An 18,293-nucleotide genomic window follows, 5' to 3' on the forward strand; every position below is an offset into this window, starting at 1 on the left:
AGAAAGCAACACTCCAAGGTGCTTTACTGTAACAGTATAATCCAACTTGGAGCATACCAATTTCCTATAGATCATGGAATATAAGATTAAATTCATATCCTCGGCCAAGTTTTTGGCTTGTGAATTTCATCAAGGAGCCTTTATTTAGGGATTCTCAAATTTTACAATAATACATCCCTCTAAAATAATAAATTGATTTCTGTGACCTCCATCCTATTGAATAAAAATAATTTCACTGGGGTTAGGATTGGGCAAGAAATAAATAAGCAAAACTAAAGTGTAATAAATATACTTTCTTCAGACTTTGCTTGATAGCGCAAGCCAGATCACTATTTATCTATTTTCTATCCCGCTTTTATTATTTTTATTATTTTTATAAATAACTCAAGGTGGCGAACATACCTAACACTCCTTCATTTATTTATTTTATTTCTATAGCCACCCATATCAACAAGGGACTCTAAAACAAACAGTGATCCCTCCCAGATTGTTCCTGCCCCCCACAAGGGTTGTGACCCCAGACTTCAGAAGCCCTGCTTTATATAATTCGGACACTGGGAATTTCATCCTACCACATTTAGGAAATAAGTAATACACATGTAGGAGAAATTTAATCAGTGATAAATTGTTTCTTGATTTCCACTGTCACATTTACCTTGCTCCCTAGGCAACAATATATGGATATTCTGTTCTATTACTCTTTATTGTAATCTAGAAATGATGTAGGGTATCTGATGTTTTTCAGTACATATAAAACTGTACTTTACAAAATTATCACTTTGGTCTCATCTGACAATATTTTTATGGAGTTATCACCACCAGTATACATAGCTCATGTGCAGTTTTCTATTATTTAACAATTTTTTAAACATTCACAATTGGAAAACAACCCCCCCAAACCAATAATTAATTAGTAATTTAAAATAAAATGCATGTTTCCATTATACTATTATATTTGGGAAAGGTTATAGCTCAGTAATGAAGCACATGGTCTGCATATACAGGTAGTCCTTGCTTAACAACCACAATTAAGATAGGAATTTTGGTTGCTAAGTGAAGTGGTCATTAAGTGAATCAGACCCAATTTTATTACCTTTTTGCGGTGGCCATTAAGTGAATTGCCATGGCCATTAAGCAAACCTCATGGTCATTAAGTGAATCACACAGTTCTCCATTGATTTTGCTTGCCAGAAGCTGGCCGGAAAGGTCGAAAATGGTCACATGACCACAGGATGCTGTGACGGTCATAAATGTGAACCAGCTGCCAAGCGCCCAAACTGTGATCAGGTGACTGTGGGGATGCTGTGACGGTTGTGTGAGCACTGGTTGTAAGTAGGTTTTTTTCAGCATCGCCATAAGTCTGAACCATCATTAAACAAATGGTCATTAAGTGAGGACTACCTGTAGAAGATTAGCTAAAACATTTAGTTCCCTGTGTAAAACCCTTGGCACTTTCATATGAGGATTCTCCACTAGTTGAAAGCAGCTTTGAATTTCTGAGATCCCCTAATACTGGCTGAATTTGGCATCTGAGCTGATTCATTGAATCACAGACCTAAGAATCTTTCTTACTACTACAATGAAACTTTGCAGAGCTTATGAACGTTCTGTGTCTCTATGGAAGAATCTCATGCCTGTCTTCTCAATTCCCCTCCACTTCAGGCAGCCTAGCAGGTTCTAGGGGAATGCTGACTTGATTGGCAGGGAGAGAAGCTAGTATGCAAAGTGGCATGCTGCTTCAAGTTGTAACACCCTTATAATGAGTTCCAGTTCCTGCAGCCCAGAACGTACGTATTTTGTCACATCTCACACTTTTCTCCAAGGGAGCTCATACCATGGCTAAGAGCAATTGGGAAAAGCACCTGGCTGCAAAACTGATGACATCACATATTGCTAATTCCCTAAGTCTCAATGGGATTTTTAATACAAAAAGAATGATGGCTTAGTACTCAGACAGCTTCACCAACATGTTTTTTTTGTAATGAAAGCATGAACAGAAGAGAAGCTAAAATGGAGATAGAACCGAGGGGGTGCTATATTGCAGCTAGAATCATGCTTGAATGGCAGCACCAGAAATATATTTCATTTTCTTTTTGTATAAGATAAGTGTTGGTCCAGAACTAGCAATAGTTTGGAAAAGGCACTGTTGGATATTTTAAATTATTATTATTATTTTACTTTGCAGGTTCCAATTTGTTGGCTGGAAGCAGAGCACTACTTGTATTCCCAGAATGTTCTCAATGTTCTGAAGTCACGAGAAGTGAGGAGAGTGAGAAGTGAGCCCACTGACAGGCCCATTTCAAACTGCTTCGGAGGGATGGGGGAGTGGCAAGGGCACCATGTCTAAGTGCCTCATGAAGAGCTACCGTCTGTCAGGGAAAACAGTGATGTGTCTCAGCAGAAGGCTATGTTCCCTACTGACAGCAACACCTACTACAACCTTGAACAAGTAATGCAAGAGAGCATTAAAAGAACCATTTTATAATACTATGTTAATTCCTTTGCACCATTTGCTTGTGCAGATCAATTTCCTTCTGCTGATGGTTCTTTAATCCAGCCCTATGAACGGAATCCCATGCCAGTTTTCTTTTAATGCTACTGCTTTCCATTAGCAAAATCAGGAAGCAATTCCCCTCATCTCTAGAGTTTCTCACATTCCCTAGCCTCACCCTCCCACATCCCATCCCCTCTGATTCTAAAAGCATTAAATATTAAAAAGGGAAAGGGTCGTTTACTAGGAAAACTACTTTACGATGCCTGTTATTATTACAGGTTTCCTAAATTACTAAGAATATCCTTTGGAATAGATCCCAGAACTTCTGAGGAGACTGGTGGCAGTTATAATGCACACTACAGTATTAGAATTAAAACTTTATTCAAAGCATTCCAGACATAAGGACACATCACCAATGTCTACAGCAGAATTTTCATCATCATGCCCTCCAAGTTACTCAGCCTATTCTTCCAGCTACTCTAGGACTGAATTCAGACATTATAAGCCATGATTTAACCAGTTTATTGAATTAACCACAATTGGCTATGTTTCTAAAACATACTAAGCACTAAATCATGTTTTATAAACTATGGCTAGATTCACACACGATAAGACAAAACCAAACAAACCACATTATGGTTTAGCAAAATGCATGAACCAAGTGTGCTTTTAGACTTACTGAAAATACATACCTTGGGAAAAAAATTGTATGTCTACCCAAGTGATGTATGTATGGTACAAAAACAGTGCGAAGCCATGCATATTTAAATCATGGTTTGTTGAACAAACTGCAGTACAGGATGCTCACACATCCTTAGCTAAAACCAAACAAAGCTTAATGGCATGTACTTATAGAAAAACATTTTTCTTGGATTTTAGGAGGATACTGAACAAAAATTAATTTTTTTTGAGATTGTACTTAAAGCATTAAGGCAATTTATTTTTATTCAATAACTCAAAAGGTCCAGGGTTCCATGTACAACAAAATAATAATTGTATCACAGTTATACAATTATATAATGCAACTGTATAGCAGGGCAGTGCAAATGTGTAAACATGAAATGAGTGGAAATAAAAAAAATGTTATTTGCTCACTGGTTATTTCATCGACAAGACTCCAGAGGTAGGGAAAAACAGGACCCAGAAGGTATGCATATTTCTCAACAAGTAGGAATTAAAAAGCCATGACAAAATGTAAACGTTCAAGAGGTTATTTAAACCAGAGATCGTCATATTTAGAAGTCTAATCTTAGTAACTCCAAGATGTACATATAAGGGACCAATTAGAAGACTAAGATTATTTAAGAAAAGAAAATAGGTCCAACCGAGAAATTCTAGAACCATAAGGACTGTGATTATGCAAAAATACAAATGAATTACTAAGTATGACTGTCTCTGTGTGTGTGTGTGTGTGTGTGTGTGTGTGGTGTGGGTTTGGGTGTGCATAATGAATGAGTAGCTAATTTCTGAAAAGACATTGCTGATTTGTTCACATTGATATCACAATGAGTGAATGAATTATCACCTTGGACAAAAATGTATGTGTTAGCAACTATCAGGGATTAGATTTTCAGAAGCAATGGTGTCTCAAAACAAAAAGAAACATTATGACTGGCACAGAAGTTATGCAAGAAGGGGGATGGGGAAGGGGGGGCAAGCAGCACTAGCAAAATAGCTCAAATGTTGACAGCCTGCAATATATACACAAGTTTCTGACTCCAATATACAAACATGAAATCTTTGTATTACGATAAAAAATTAAAGGTAATTCAGAGCCATTTTATAGAATAGGCATAAGCAGCAAGTGATAACATTTTCCTAGACTGTACTACAACAAGTCCAGGATGGTTTGTAAGTTTGAAAACCTTCTGGGAAACAAGGTCTTCCTTTCCTTATCATGCTTATATGATACATCCAGCAAACTGGATATTTTCATTCAGAAGAGACGTTTCAGAATGTAAATATCTTCTCAAAGCAATCGGATGCAACAAAAATCTGTGTATCCAGCACAATTCTTCAGTGAAATTGGAGACTTAAGTACTTTTTTTGGTTATTTTTAGCTCAGTGTTTAAAAATGGTACAAAGATTCAAACAGAGCAACTTCACTCTAAATGCAAAAGTCAAAAAGGTGGCAGAACTCTTCTACCCATTAAAAGACTTTTTTCAAAAAGAATGTTTTAATCATTTGGCAACTGGCACTTGGAGATACATGAAGCAGGTCAAGACCTGAACACAGCCACAAAGGTAGGTGTCTCCTTGTCCCTAGGAACAACTTTTGAAATCAATGAGAACAAATAAATATTAAGGGGGAAAAAATGAAACATTGCACCTCTTTGGCTTCCCAATCCCAAGTATATCAAGATTTAAGTCACATCCAGCTCTCTGAACAGAACCTAGAAATAAAATAGTGTATATGCCATATATTTTAGCTCACCTGCAATCCAGGATTGTCTTCTACACCTTATCACAACGGAACTGGTTAATGGAGCAGGTACAGAACTTAACTTACTTTAGCTAATACCAGAAGTTAAGCAGGGTTGGCGCTGGCTAGTAATTGAAGGGGGGGAGGGCTACCTGGGAATTCTAGGTTAGACTGTGTAATTGAAAAATCATTGCAGAAGGGAACAATAGCAAACCACCTTCATGCAGTTGCCAAAATAATCCATAGAAGTGGTCATCAGCTCAACCTGAGGGTATTTTTTTCTCTTGGCATATGGTAGATCTTAAGAGGACACTGTCTCCAAAGACAACTTGAAAGTTGACTGAGATACCCATGGTCAATACTTGCATGGAGGGCCACCTGCCTGAGCTGTTTAAAAGGAAGTTAAAACCAACAAACAAACAAACAAACAGAAGTCCAGTTTCTTGATGCTAAAAAAAAATGGCCTGTGTGGATGCAGTCCCCAGGACCTGAGCTTCACTTGTGTCAGACTCCACTGGCCAGGATTTGGCTGTAATTCTCCAACCCTCAATTTTGCAAAGCTACTAGGCTCAAACTCTGAAGAATTCTCTCATACACTCAACATGATTTGGCTAGGTAAGAATTACTGCAAACTAGCTTGAAGCTGTAGTAAATTGTTGACTGCCTTGTGTTAGCGTGAGGGTGCAATTCTTATACCCACAGCAATTTAATCCTGTTGTTTCTTCTTCCTTCCTGTCCCATGTTTCTGAAGTTGCTCTGCACTTTATATCCTTGAAGCTGAATCGCTACCGCTGTTGCCATAACTGGCATCTATGCTATAAGAATCTCTGACTCTCCTAGGCACTGTTACTTTATAGGATTAATGAGATTCTGCTGTTTAATATTGATCATTGATCAGTCCCTGGCACAATGTACTATCAAAGTGACTTGCGATTAAATTTAAATTTCTCCTCCCTACTTTCATTAAGTTTTACCTGGGACTACTTTTAGTAATAATGCAGAAAAACAGTTCAGAAATTTTAAAACAAATGGATAAATTCATTTTAAACTGGGATAGGTAACCAGTGGATTTTTAGATATTGCTGAACAACTCTCAGCATCCTCCACTGTTGTCTACATTTCTTGAGGGTCACAAGTTTCCCAGTCTGCCAGTTAAGAGCTCTTCTGTTTTGCTGAACTACAACTTACACCACAGAGACATGCAATCTGCCATTAATAATTTTCACTGAAAAAAATTATTAAAATCATGTTATTTTTCAAGGGTACAATTTCTCTCATGGAAATCAGCAAGGTCCATAACCATTTATTTCATTGTGGAAAACTACTTTGTCATTCCCCACCGGCTATTTGAACATCACAGAATTACTCTGAAATAATGGTATGAAGATTGATGCCTTTCAGTTTCAGTCAGTGAAAACACAATGTTCTCCAGAAGAAATATGAGAGGTAAATGGGGCAGATTGTGTAGTGTACTGATTTATTGCCAAGTCGTCCCTTATATCTTTGATGACCACTGGTGGGCATCCATTCACTTCACAACCTCATTACGGATGTGGTATCTTTTGTCAGTTTCATGGAGAACAAACAATAGCTTCCTATTAAGCATAATCAGAACTCTGGAAAGTTGTTTACAAAGCAAAATGACTGAGGGGAAAGAATTAAAAGCAAATCCTGTTCATCAACTGCAGAAGTTCTATTTAGCTCAAAATTCACCAAGTTCACCTACAGAAAACTGGTCACAATTATACAAGAAGGAAGACAATTGCAATTCAGTATTTTCATATCAATCTTAATCTTTCCTATTACAACTCAAGATCAGAACACTTTAGAGAAAAATGAACTAGCCAAAGGGGAAAAAAATGTAACCTATAGGAAAAGTTAACATATTAAATCAAAGCACAATAAATGTATCTTGAGAAAAAGAGACATTGTAACTGTGATCCCCATTTATTATATACATAAAAGGATGTAACTATTTATAAATGAGCTTTCTGCTAGCAAAGTAAATACAGCCAGAGCAGTTTGATGGAAATACTCAGCATCTTTTACCATTTATTAGTGAAATGAAATGTTCTTTCAGAATACCTTTCTTAGCTGCATTACTAGAACTACTTCACTTATGGTTCATCTCTTTCATAACTTTAAATCTGAAAAGAGTTTTGTTGAGGTTTGAGGATGCATTATTACTGTCTTGGCAAATATACACTAGGTATTACTTCCCACTAGAATATGTAGTTGTGTTAAAAGTTAATCACAGAATAGGTTAAAAACTTCATGTACAAGATAAGCTAATATGCTATCATGGTATACTGTTCTATTTAAAACACAGTTTAAAATATGCAGCTGAACAATATATGCAGCTCATTAGCACAAACTACATCTTTGCAATTTTGAACTATGTAGTTGGCAAGAAATACTTCTTATATATTTGCATACATGCAGCTCCCTTTCCAACAATAAAAAGTCAAGAGACACAAAAAAAGAAGCAGTATACACTTCTCGTGTACAAATTTATCTTTCTTCAGCTTCAAAAATGATACATCTTCCTTTCAAATGCAACTTCCTCAATCACTGAATAAAAGAATGGGAACAACTAAAGCACTGGATGTCACTGTATGGAAAGCAGCAGGTAGAAAATTGCTAGAACATGACAATGCAGTTACCAAGGAAAACATTCACGGTAACACACTGCTGCATGAGTACTTTTCTAATGGTGACAGTGATTGTCCAACTGTGTGTGTATCTTGATACTTCCCATTAAACTGTTGAATTAAAAATAATTAGAGACATGCTATTTCTGTTCTGTCCTTTCAAAGATTAGAATCTCTGTTGTGTCCTTAAGTTCTGAAAGTGAAGAAAGATCTATCCACTTGTACCCATTCTCTCTCTCTCTCTGCTGTAGCTGTATGAAAGGACAGTTGAAGGAATTGCTAATTCTTTATTTCTAGCATCTATGTTGAACACATTACAAATCTTACCAGCTAGTGTCCAAAATATGTTTAATTAAAAAAAAGTGATGTCTATACACTGAGAATTTCTGAACAGCTACAGCTCTTTGCAGCATGTACTCATATGGAAAAGCATGTGTTTTCTTGGCCTAATATATTAAGCAGTTGCCCATTTCCATCAGCTTTGTAGATTTGGATCTTTTGGACTGTTTGCATTTCTCTACAACAAAAACTTCCTTTTAAGCTAATACGACTGTGTCTGAGCAAGTCCAAGCTCCCTTGTGCGACTAAAGGCACAGATTAAACAACACTTAAGAAAATCCAAATCAACCTGGCCTAATCCACAAATGTATGCATATATTTTATTTTTCTACATTTGATTACTGTCCAACATTACACAAAGGTAGAAAATTGATGTTTGATAAAATAGATATATATCTGTGACAGAACATTCCAGCATGCCAGGCATCACTTGATTTTTAACATTAAAATAAAGAACATGTGAAGTTTAAAAAAAAATCCTGTTACTCTCAAATCTGGAAAAGTTGTTTCCCCCCCACCACATGAATGCATGCTTATAAGTAATTTGGGATTTGCATTACTAAGTCTTGTTTGTTAGCAAAGAATGTCAGAATTAAAGAGCCAAGGATCTTGTAATATACTGAAGATTAATTAATTTATTATCACATACTGTAGTTCCTGCAGATAATTAACTAACACCACACTACAATACTGTGAACTGCTATATGCCTTGGGACTTATTCCCGAGATGATGTTTGTGTAAGATTGCACCCAAAGCTCAAAACTCATCTGCTTAAACAACTCTACAAGACCTGTGGCTCTCCAGTGTTACAGTATTTAAGTTCCAGCTAGCCTTGCCATTGGCCATATTGGCCAGATATGTTTAAATATCCCTGAGACCACCATGAGACCATCCCTGAAAACACCTTGGAACTGACCTCAGAGTACACCTTGTTTAGGATTTAGAAACAGGGCTACAATTAATTTAAAAAAAAAATATTTGTATAACCTAGCCCCCAAGTTACTTCTCAGGACTATCTTGGCACTAAGTCCTACCAAACTTAATAGTAATATCCCAAGTAGGTATACTATCTTCAGAAGCTACAGAAGAGCATTTGGGATAAAATTTTACATATGCCCCATCAGGTGTGGTCTATAACAGGAGCTCTCTCCAGGTTCTTCTACTTACCTCTAAGATAGGAAGATGGAGGCTGAAAAATGATAGGAACGCTATTAAAAACTGGAAGGCTGAGAACACTTGATGAAGTGAGCTGTGAAATTCACTAATGTTTATGCAAGAATAAATTTGCTAAAGATGCAACTAGTCTTTGTTGTTTTTGCCGCAAAAGACTGAAAAGGTCTTTAGAAATTGAAAGCAGCAGCCACATATGGCTGTCAGGTGATGGCTTCTTTAACCACTAATCACTGAACAAAACACATTCGGAAGGGTTCACACAACACATTACGCCTGGCTGGCAAACAGCCACGGCTGTCTTCACACAACATGCCCAGCCACAATCCAGGAATCTACCCTGCGGCTTTGTGCAACCTGTAGCCACACAACCCGCTTCCCCTTAGCAAGCTGAACCTCGGCTTACTCAATTGGCCCAAGGTTGTGGGTTCCCCCAACACGAGGGCTGGCTACTTTGCGGCTCCGTGTGTCGCGACAACTCGCACGTGGTGGCGGAGCCTCGTGGGAGCCCCTCGCCACGGCTTCCCCCACGCCCCCAAGTCGTACCTGTAGCGCCGTAACGAGCGCCGGGGGGTTCTCGAGGGGGTCCATCTGCATCTCTTGCGCCGCCGCCGCCGCTACTTCTGGGATGGGAGGCGATTTGGACAGGTCACTTTGGACCATTGGAGAAGGGAGGGAGTCCGTTCCAACAAGAAGGCGCCTCGGCGGAGCAACTGCAAAGGAGTCCCCTTTCGTCGAGCCGAGGTTGTTGCCGCTGCCGCTCCTCGAGGAAAGCTCTGCTAATCCCTCAGGGACGGGCCATTTTGAAGCGTTTCAGTGCCTTTTCCCTCGCCTCCCTCCCGGCTTGGTGGCTGACCGACTGAGGAGACGGCGAAAGAAAGGGAACGGGGAGGGCGGGGGTTAAAAGAGGGGAAGGGAGGCTCTGGGCTGTCGTCCAGCGGCTCGCCTCGCCTCGCCCTGCCTCAAGAAGCGTGGCTCCTGCTTCGGAGAGCGGCCGCTACTACGGCTGAGGGGGAGGAGACGGGGAGGCGCCTGAGGGAAGCCGAAAGGACAGCCGCGACCCTTTTCTCTTGTTTTCTCTACTCCCCCCAGCAAACGAGACAGAAGCAGCAGCAGCGCGCCGCGGGCAAAGCCGAGGTGATGGCTTTCTTCCGAAAACAAAGTTGGGCGAGGAGCCACGACCAGCAACCACCCTTTCTTCCCTTTTTTTCTTGCCTCAGGGGCCGAAAAAGGCGGGAGCGGCCGCCCCACGAGGCCTGCGTGGAGGTCTCCTCGCGGAGCCTCCCCTTCAGCTCCTTCTCGAGGGGGCGTGCGAGAAGAAGCGAAGACGGCAGGGGCTCTCGCCTCCTCCTCTCTCTAGAGCTGGGCGCCGTGGCTTGAGAGGACGGGGCCCACCCAGTGCGAGGTAGACGCAGTGATGGGGAGGCTGATTCTTGCTAAGCCATGGTTTGCTTTCATGTAAAGAGATCCTCATGGAGCAGGTTTGCATCGCAGGTTACCCCAACGACCGTGCTGTGGAAGCCACAATGTTTGCGTTCATGTATTGCGCAATGCTGAAATCTGTGAAATGACCCGAAGGCCTCATGTGTTGTATGAACAGTCCAGAGTGCAAGCAAAGGCTGTCTTCGCTTACTTTCTAGGTGTGCACCATTAAAGATGGTCTCTGAGCGGGGCGAGTCTAGGCCTAGGGCACCAAATTTTAGGAGGCACCAAAATTGAAAAGACATCGGAAATACACAATATGAGTATAAAGGCTGATCAACTTTCCTCGTTGCTTTAGAACTTTTTCTTTCTATGCTTTTCGAAAACACCTACAAAGTCATGTGAGCGGTAGGGAATAACATACTAACCAGACATTGCAAGTCACGAAAAGGAAATTATTATTACAGCTATGGACCTCAGGAAGCTGATAATACAGAAGCAAGAAAAAGGTCTCATAGGAAGGTACTGAATGAGCAGGTTGTGTGACTATCACCTTATTGAAGTTATACTTGGAAAAGTGGTAGCAACGTACTTGGTGTGCCAGTGTGCCGACTTGAGAATTGAATATAATTTCACAGAATTGTTTCCATATGACAACAATGGGTTGTAATTAAATGTAATTAAAATTATTTATTGTGATTCACAGTAGACAGGGTGAAATTGTCCAAGAAAAGAAAAAAAATTGTTCTGTGGCTGAAAATCGTGAGCGTAAAGCTCAAAAACTCAAAAGAAAAAAAGAGGTGCCTTTTTGCAATTCCTAACAAAATTGGAAGATGCACCAAACCATAGGTGCCAGAAAATGATTCTGCCTAAGGCACCAAAATATCTAGAGCTGGCCCTGCTGTCAGCACAGATCAGCACCAGCAATTATAGCTGGACTTGCCGTACATGTTGGACTAAAATGTGATGGGCTTTTTTGAAGTTCACTGTGTTATACGTTCCAACCAGACTGATTAATTGATGCCGCCATGTTGTACAAGCCCAAGCAATTGGGTTAATATTATGATAGGCTGAATCGTAATATAATTCACTTAAGCATGGTTTAGTATATTGTGTGAATGCAGCCTGCTTCATCCTCTCACTCAAGCTTGCTTTCTCTCTCTGGGCTCCTCCACAGTGCCTCTTTGTCCTTTTATTTATTTAGTTATTTATTTAAAATATTTGTACGGCCGCCCATCTTAAAACCAGAACTCTGGGCAGCTCATAACCATGGCGCAGAGCTGGCCTCCTGATCGGTTGCATTGGCCATGTCCTCACACCAGAGCCTCTATGTTGCCAATTTGTTGCAACAGCAGACTGAAGTTGGGCTGAACTGTTGCAGGACAAAAGAAATGTTTTCCATCTGGCTGTGGCAGTAGCCTTCTCGTGGGGATAGTCAAATGAACATGGAGGTGGAAGTTGTGAATGTTGTAAACAAGATCTGCCATCTTCCCAGATCCAGTTGGCCAGGCAGGATTGCTGTGAAGTTACGCTGTTCCACCCATTGATTTGGCCTCATGCCACTCTGTTCTTGCTTTGATTGTGATATCCAGATCCTATGCAGTCATTCTTTTCCTTATATTTTCATGGAACCATTGACCACCCCATTTGCAATGGAAGCCATAACAACTAACATTCCTTTCTCTAGCTGAGTCACATAGTTGTGGGGATTGGTCCAAAATAGTTAAATCCTGCATATGGTCTACCAATTATATTCATAGAACACACTGAACTACAAACTAGCCATTACTTGTTAAACTTAGTGTACTTGCCTTATGCATTATTATGTCACATGGACCCAGAAAGTTGAGTAAACCAAGTTCATAATGGAGTAGTATGTCAGGTGAACACAGCCACTGACAAAGGTGAGTAAATAGCTGTCTCTTGCTCATTCACTCTGTTTCAATGGTCAAGCATAATTTTTCCTGTTGTGTTGCCTGAAGAAAGAAAGCACAAGCAGGTAAAGGTGGTGTAAAGAAGTAAACCAGTGGAGAAGGTAGCAAGCGACAAAGAGCCAAGAGATTTATATAGAGGCACGCTCAATATTTTCTTGGCGGCAGACTGAGAAATATGCAAGGAAGAGAGGATTTCCAATCTACAATTGTAGGATGTACATATTGAGTTAACCATAATACTTTTTAGTGCAGCGTGTTACGGCTACCATATTGATACTATACTGCAAGAATCCAGATGACCACACAATGGCAGGAAATGGAGACAGGAAATCCTAGTTCTCTGCTGCCTTTTCCAGCTGTCCAGAGCTTTTCAGCCCACATGTGGTAACTCTGCACTGTGTGATCCCAACTAATTAATCACCCATTGGTTCATCTAGTTCAGAGCTGCAAACAGCTTTTTAGGTTTTCAGCTTTACCTGGAAATGCCAAGGGATTGTATCTGGATTCTTATTTCAAAACATATGCTCTGCCATCAAGCTGTGACTGTTGTCACTCAACCCATGACCCATGGTTACTGATACTGATTTAGATATTTAACCTAGTTACCTTATATAGTACACTGAACCCTAAACTAACCATCCTGGCTACATTCACACAGTACAGGTTATGCAACCACATTTCTGCTAGTCTAACTGCTATTCCAGCTCTAAGCTTGCCAACATCATAGTATCCATCTTTGCTTTAGAGTCTTACAGTGATTTTATCTACTACACTATATAATAGGTTTATTATTATACCTCAGGATGCCTTGGGAAATTAATATAATAAAGGTAATTAAAGAATTATATTTTTAAAGATGGTGATATTTTTGTTCATATATTAAAAAGATTAGAATATAGTCTCAGCCATCTGCTGACTGTTATTTCCACTTTGCAGGTTCAATTGCTCATTTTTCCTACAACATGCCAGTAGCTTTTGGGGTTTTGTATTTTTTACTTTTTTTCAGGAATGGATAAAACAGTAATTTAAAGTTTTGTTGACTTCTGAGATAGGAGTGCCTAAATGCAGAATAAAGTGGCATGAAATTTAGCCAAATTGCTTGAGTATTTTATGTTCGTTCTTCCTGGATACATATTTGAAATACAGTGAGAGGCGTTTGATACATTAAACATACCATTGTATGAAGCAACTGTATAAGGAAATAGTCAGAAGGGAAGAATGCAAAGCAGAGCTAACAAAGACAGATTTTATCATTCATCATTCATAAACTCATACGACTGTTTATCTCTAAAGTCAAACAAGGAATCTTACAAAATGCAGTTACTCTCTTTCAGGTATCTTCAAACATCTACGGATGTTGCAAGCTTAGGTTGTAAAACTGGGCTGAAGAAGCATCCAATGTCTTATGAAATTAAACTGATATTTAATATTAACACAACCACAGATTTTAAATTTGCCTTTCCTAATCTGGTATCCTTTAGATTTTTTATATTAAACTGATGCTTAATATTATCTAACACAACTGTAAGATTTAGTCTAGCCTTCTCTAATTTTGTGTTGTCTAGTTGGTGCCTGGGAATTTTAGTTGTTGTCCCAATACACTCAGAGAACACTCCAGTTTACACATCAGACTAAGGCAAAGTGTTAATTGGTATTGGCTTGGGTAAGCATGTTATATGAAACCAGCCAATTGTGATTCATCTAATAAACCATAGTTAAATAAACTAGGCTTAGCACAGTATATAAAGTAAACCATAAAGTCCAGAGTAAAAATAAGGGATGAAATGATCTAAGATAGTGACCACATATCACACAATATAACACTGGTAAGATACATTTATTTATTATTTTCATTTGCCATTTGTTCCTGGTGGCTCTGACTAACAATCAAAAACATCATTTAAAAGGTCTCTTAAACAAACCCTTCCATAAAGAACCATTTAAAAATTCTAAGGGCTGTGAGCAGTAAAGGAAAAATATACAGGTCGTGTGTCTGTCAGTGTACTACATCTTAACAACATGCCTTCCTTCTGGGCCAGATGGAGGAGCCAGATTGTAACTGCTTTCCTAAAACCAGAAGGGAAAAGATAGACTATATCTCCATAGGGCAGTGACTGGAAATGACCTTTGGAACACCCTCCCCTCTGAGATCTGATAGGCCCCTACCCTTCTGTCCTTCAGGAGAGCGCTTAAAACCTGGATGTTCCCCTGACATTGGGTTAGAATGAGGTCAGGGTGAGACAAGAATGTGGGTGCATCAGAGAAGCAGAGAAGTATGGGTGTGGTGCCAAGTTTTTCTGTTTTTAGTTTTATTGCTGTTGTATATTGCTTGATTGTAAGCCACTCAGAGTTGTTTTTAAGATGGGTGGCTATATAAATGTTTTAAATAAATAAATAAATTTCTTAGGCCTTATCAGATAGCATTCTCAAATAGATGGGACCTGGACTGAGTTAACCCTGCTCAATGTGATTGGACAGGTAGATTAATATAGACAAGGCAGTCTCACAGATAACTAGGTTCAAAGCTATGTAGGGCCTTAAAAGGTGACAATGAGCACCTCGAATCCAATCCAGAATCTAACTGACAAACATTGCAGGTCCTGAAGTAGTGGGTTCATCCAAACATAACTGGAAACATTATTCAGTGCCCTGATCATTATGTTTTGTACCAGCTTTAGCTTTTATGTGCTTTTCAAGAGCAGCCACAAGTAGAACACATTGCAAACAGGAGGTATCTAGGACATGAAGGACTGTGAGCAAGCCATCCTGATCCAGGAAAGGTTGCAATTGGCACATAAGATGTAGCTGGGCAAAAACTGTCTGTGCCCCTATGCTTTGGAACTCCCTTCCTACAAAGATGCACTATGGCCTAGTACCAGATGGACCCAACAAACTTGGTGTGGTCCCAATTTGCTCTGTGACAGCCACCTTATACAGTATCCCAGACAACTTTATAATAGCTGGCTAGCTGTTACTTCCTTGTTGTTATTGAGGATCTTTTTTTTAATAATTAAACGTTTGACAATGTTTTTTATGAGAAAACAAAGTCCATAAAAATGTGGTTTTATGACCACATTTCATACACACCCCTTTACATCTGCTGTTTTGTGACTATTTCAGTCACTTGTCTTTTTGTCTGGAGACCAGAAAAGAGGATAAAATGAACTACCAGCTCTGGGAGAATTCTCTATCTCTTTGTTGCCATGTAGTGGTCACCTGGATTTTTGTAGTCCAGATCTAATTAAATTTAAAGTAACTCCCTCCTTTGTGTCCCAGTGATATAGGATATACAGTTCATAAATTAAACAACAAATGCCACCTCCTTGAGGAAAGGGGAGATGCTAACAGCCTTGAAGGTAGCACTGGTTTTTCCCTTCCTAGAGGTACCTGCCTTGGATCTAGCATCTATGGACAACTACAGTTGTATTTCCAATAATCTCCTTTTGGGGGAAGGTTTTAGAGGCAGCAAGCACCAAGGACTCTGTAGTAAGCAATTTATCTGTATTAAGCAGATTGGCAGTCAGAATTCAGGCCTGGGCATTGGATGGAAACCAGATTGTTGTTTTCACTGATGACTTGTGATGAGGCTTGTATGTGGGGAGTGCATCTATCCTTTTCCCATTGAAACTCTAAGTGGCCTTTAATATTTGCACCACAGTAACCTCCTGGGTTGGTGGTAGGGGGCAGCCCATTGCTCTGTGTCTTCCTAAGTGGCCTGTTGGTGATTGCTGGGGTGGGGATCAGGCCAAGCCCTTAGGTGCACCATTATGGGGTGTCCCAGAGCTCAGTCTTCTCCCTGAATCTGTTTAATATCTGCCTGAAGTCTCTAGTGAAGTTCATTTGTTGGTTCAGGATGAAGTATCATCAATATGCTGATGATACACAGTTGTGTATCTTAGACTTGGACTAAATGTATAGACTTTTGGGTTTGATGATTAGACAGAATAGGTTATAGAAAAAAGAGTTATAATAGAGCAAGAGGTAAATTTATAATTGTACTTATAACTGCTGTAAAGAAGATCAGAAGCTGCTACTTTGAATTTTTTTCTTCCCAATTTTCTTTTACTTTTTCCCCCCTTTCTTGTACTTTTAGCTTTCTCTTTGATTTCTTTCTTCTTCTTTTCTGTTCCTTACTTTATATTAGTTTGTATTCGTTTTTATCTTCTTCTTTAAAAAGACTTTAATAAAATTATGCCAAAAAAAAAAACCTGGACCAAATGGAAGAAGTGGTGGAAGTCCTTTTTTTAATAGTTATTTTATTAAAGATTATAATTACAATAGTAAAAACTATTACAAACTAAAAAAGAAGAATAAAAAGAGTAGAAGATGCAGAAAAGAAAAAGGAAGAAACAGAAAAGAAAGAAATGAATATGCTGTAGTAAAGAAAAAGAAAAGAAATATATAAAGAAATGACTTCCCCCCTTCATCACAAGTATAAACAATTTTAGTAACTTACCACCTCCTCTTAAAATACAACAAATGATCTCTTCTTCCCATATCCCATCTCTTATCTATAAACAAACCCATGAAGCATTGTCATTTTAGTCCTGGTCTCAGCAAAGTTCATTAAGGGTTACCATAGACAACAACATATCTATTTTAACCTTGATCAAATAAACCAACTTTATATTCCTTCCTTTTACCTCTAACAATCTTAATCTCTAGTCCATTCAAATAATGTCATAGAACTTGATTTCTTTTCATTTTTTCTTTGTCTCTTCTCATGAGATTCTTCAAAAGTTTAACAAGCCTGTTTTTTAAATATAGGAAAAATTATCCAGGTCGCTCTCTTGGTTTATTGTTTGTTTATCCCTTTTAATTATTAAGATATGAGTCAGTTTATTTTGTATGTCCAGTGAAACATCTTTTTACATGTCGTAGCCTGTCATTTGTAAATCCACTTTCAAATCAATCTCAATCTTGTCAGGTAAAACCTGTTCTTAAACTTGTAGTTAAAAATTTCTTTCACTAAGGATTGAAGGAAACTCAGCCGGTGCTGTCCAACTTGTTAATCCAAAGGTTTCTAATAGCTGAAAAGCAGTTAACAAGCAATTTCCAAAGTGATTAGAAAAGGAAGTATGCAAATTTAGTGTCCTTTCAAAGGCACCAACCGCGGTTTGAGCAAGATGGCTTTCCCCTCATCTCCCAGAGCTCTAGACCCACCAGAGACGCAATCTTGTGGTCTCCTTGTGAGGAGCATCTGTCTGGAGCATTTGTGGGCAATCTCATGTCAAATCAAAGAGCCAGTCTCCTCACTGGCTCTTCATTCCCCCCCAGTTGTCGGCTCTGAAACAGTCCACCATTTCTTCCTCCAGAAGCCCAGAAGTGGTAGAAAACTTGATCTGGTGAGTAGATGCTATCAGGGTCTCAGTGGAGAGTAACAGGCTCAGGCCAAGATTGAGTGTCTATTAACTGAGAAGCTACTGATTCTCTGACAATACCAGTGCTGGCTCTTGATTGGGTTGTCCTCCCATTAAACAACTCCTAAAGCCTGCTTCTTGCCTCCTAAGGGAAGAACTGCTTCCGTTCTTATCAATTTTGAAAACTTGTTAAGATTTGGCATTTTCAAAAAAAAAACTTTGGAGACTGATGGGTTTGAATGCAGCTCGTGTCAGAATTACAATGATGTTATTAATTGCTAGATTAATTAAATATTTCCTATTGGGAGGGGGCAGTAATTCCACACCCTCATTTTCAGAGAGCAGCAGCAGCTGTCGATGCTAGTTGCTGGCCAGCCTCACCTCCTCTGCCTGCTCAGACAGCAGTCCATCTGGTGACCCAAGAGCGGTCTGTTCATTATCTGTGGCCACTTCTGGAGCTGGCTGCTCATCAGTGCCTCTGAATCTGAATCTGAGCTCAC

General features: G+C 39.3%; 1 protein-coding gene across 2 annotated transcripts in view; it reads right to left on the minus strand.

The window, feature by feature from the left end:
* The window catches only part of CACNB2 (calcium voltage-gated channel auxiliary subunit beta 2), a 156,827-nt gene extending 146,794 nt beyond the window's left edge, over positions 1-10,033 (minus strand). The window contains exon 1 of one of the 2 annotated variants that reach the window (XM_063303547.1): positions 9,624-10,033. In XM_063303547.1, coding sequence (XP_063159617.1) covers positions 9,624-9,740 — 117 coding nt within the window. In that variant the 5' untranslated portion in view covers positions 9,741-10,033. The remainder of the gene's footprint in view (positions 1-9,623) is intronic. The other variant, XM_063303548.1, reaches the window with a different exon arrangement.
* Between the last annotated feature and the right edge of the window lie 8,260 nt (positions 10,034-18,293).

The sequence above is a fragment of the Candoia aspera genome, chromosome 4, assembly GCF_035149785.1.
Source record: "Candoia aspera isolate rCanAsp1 chromosome 4, rCanAsp1.hap2, whole genome shotgun sequence".
NCBI lineage: Eukaryota > Metazoa > Chordata > Lepidosauria > Squamata > Boidae > Candoia > Candoia aspera.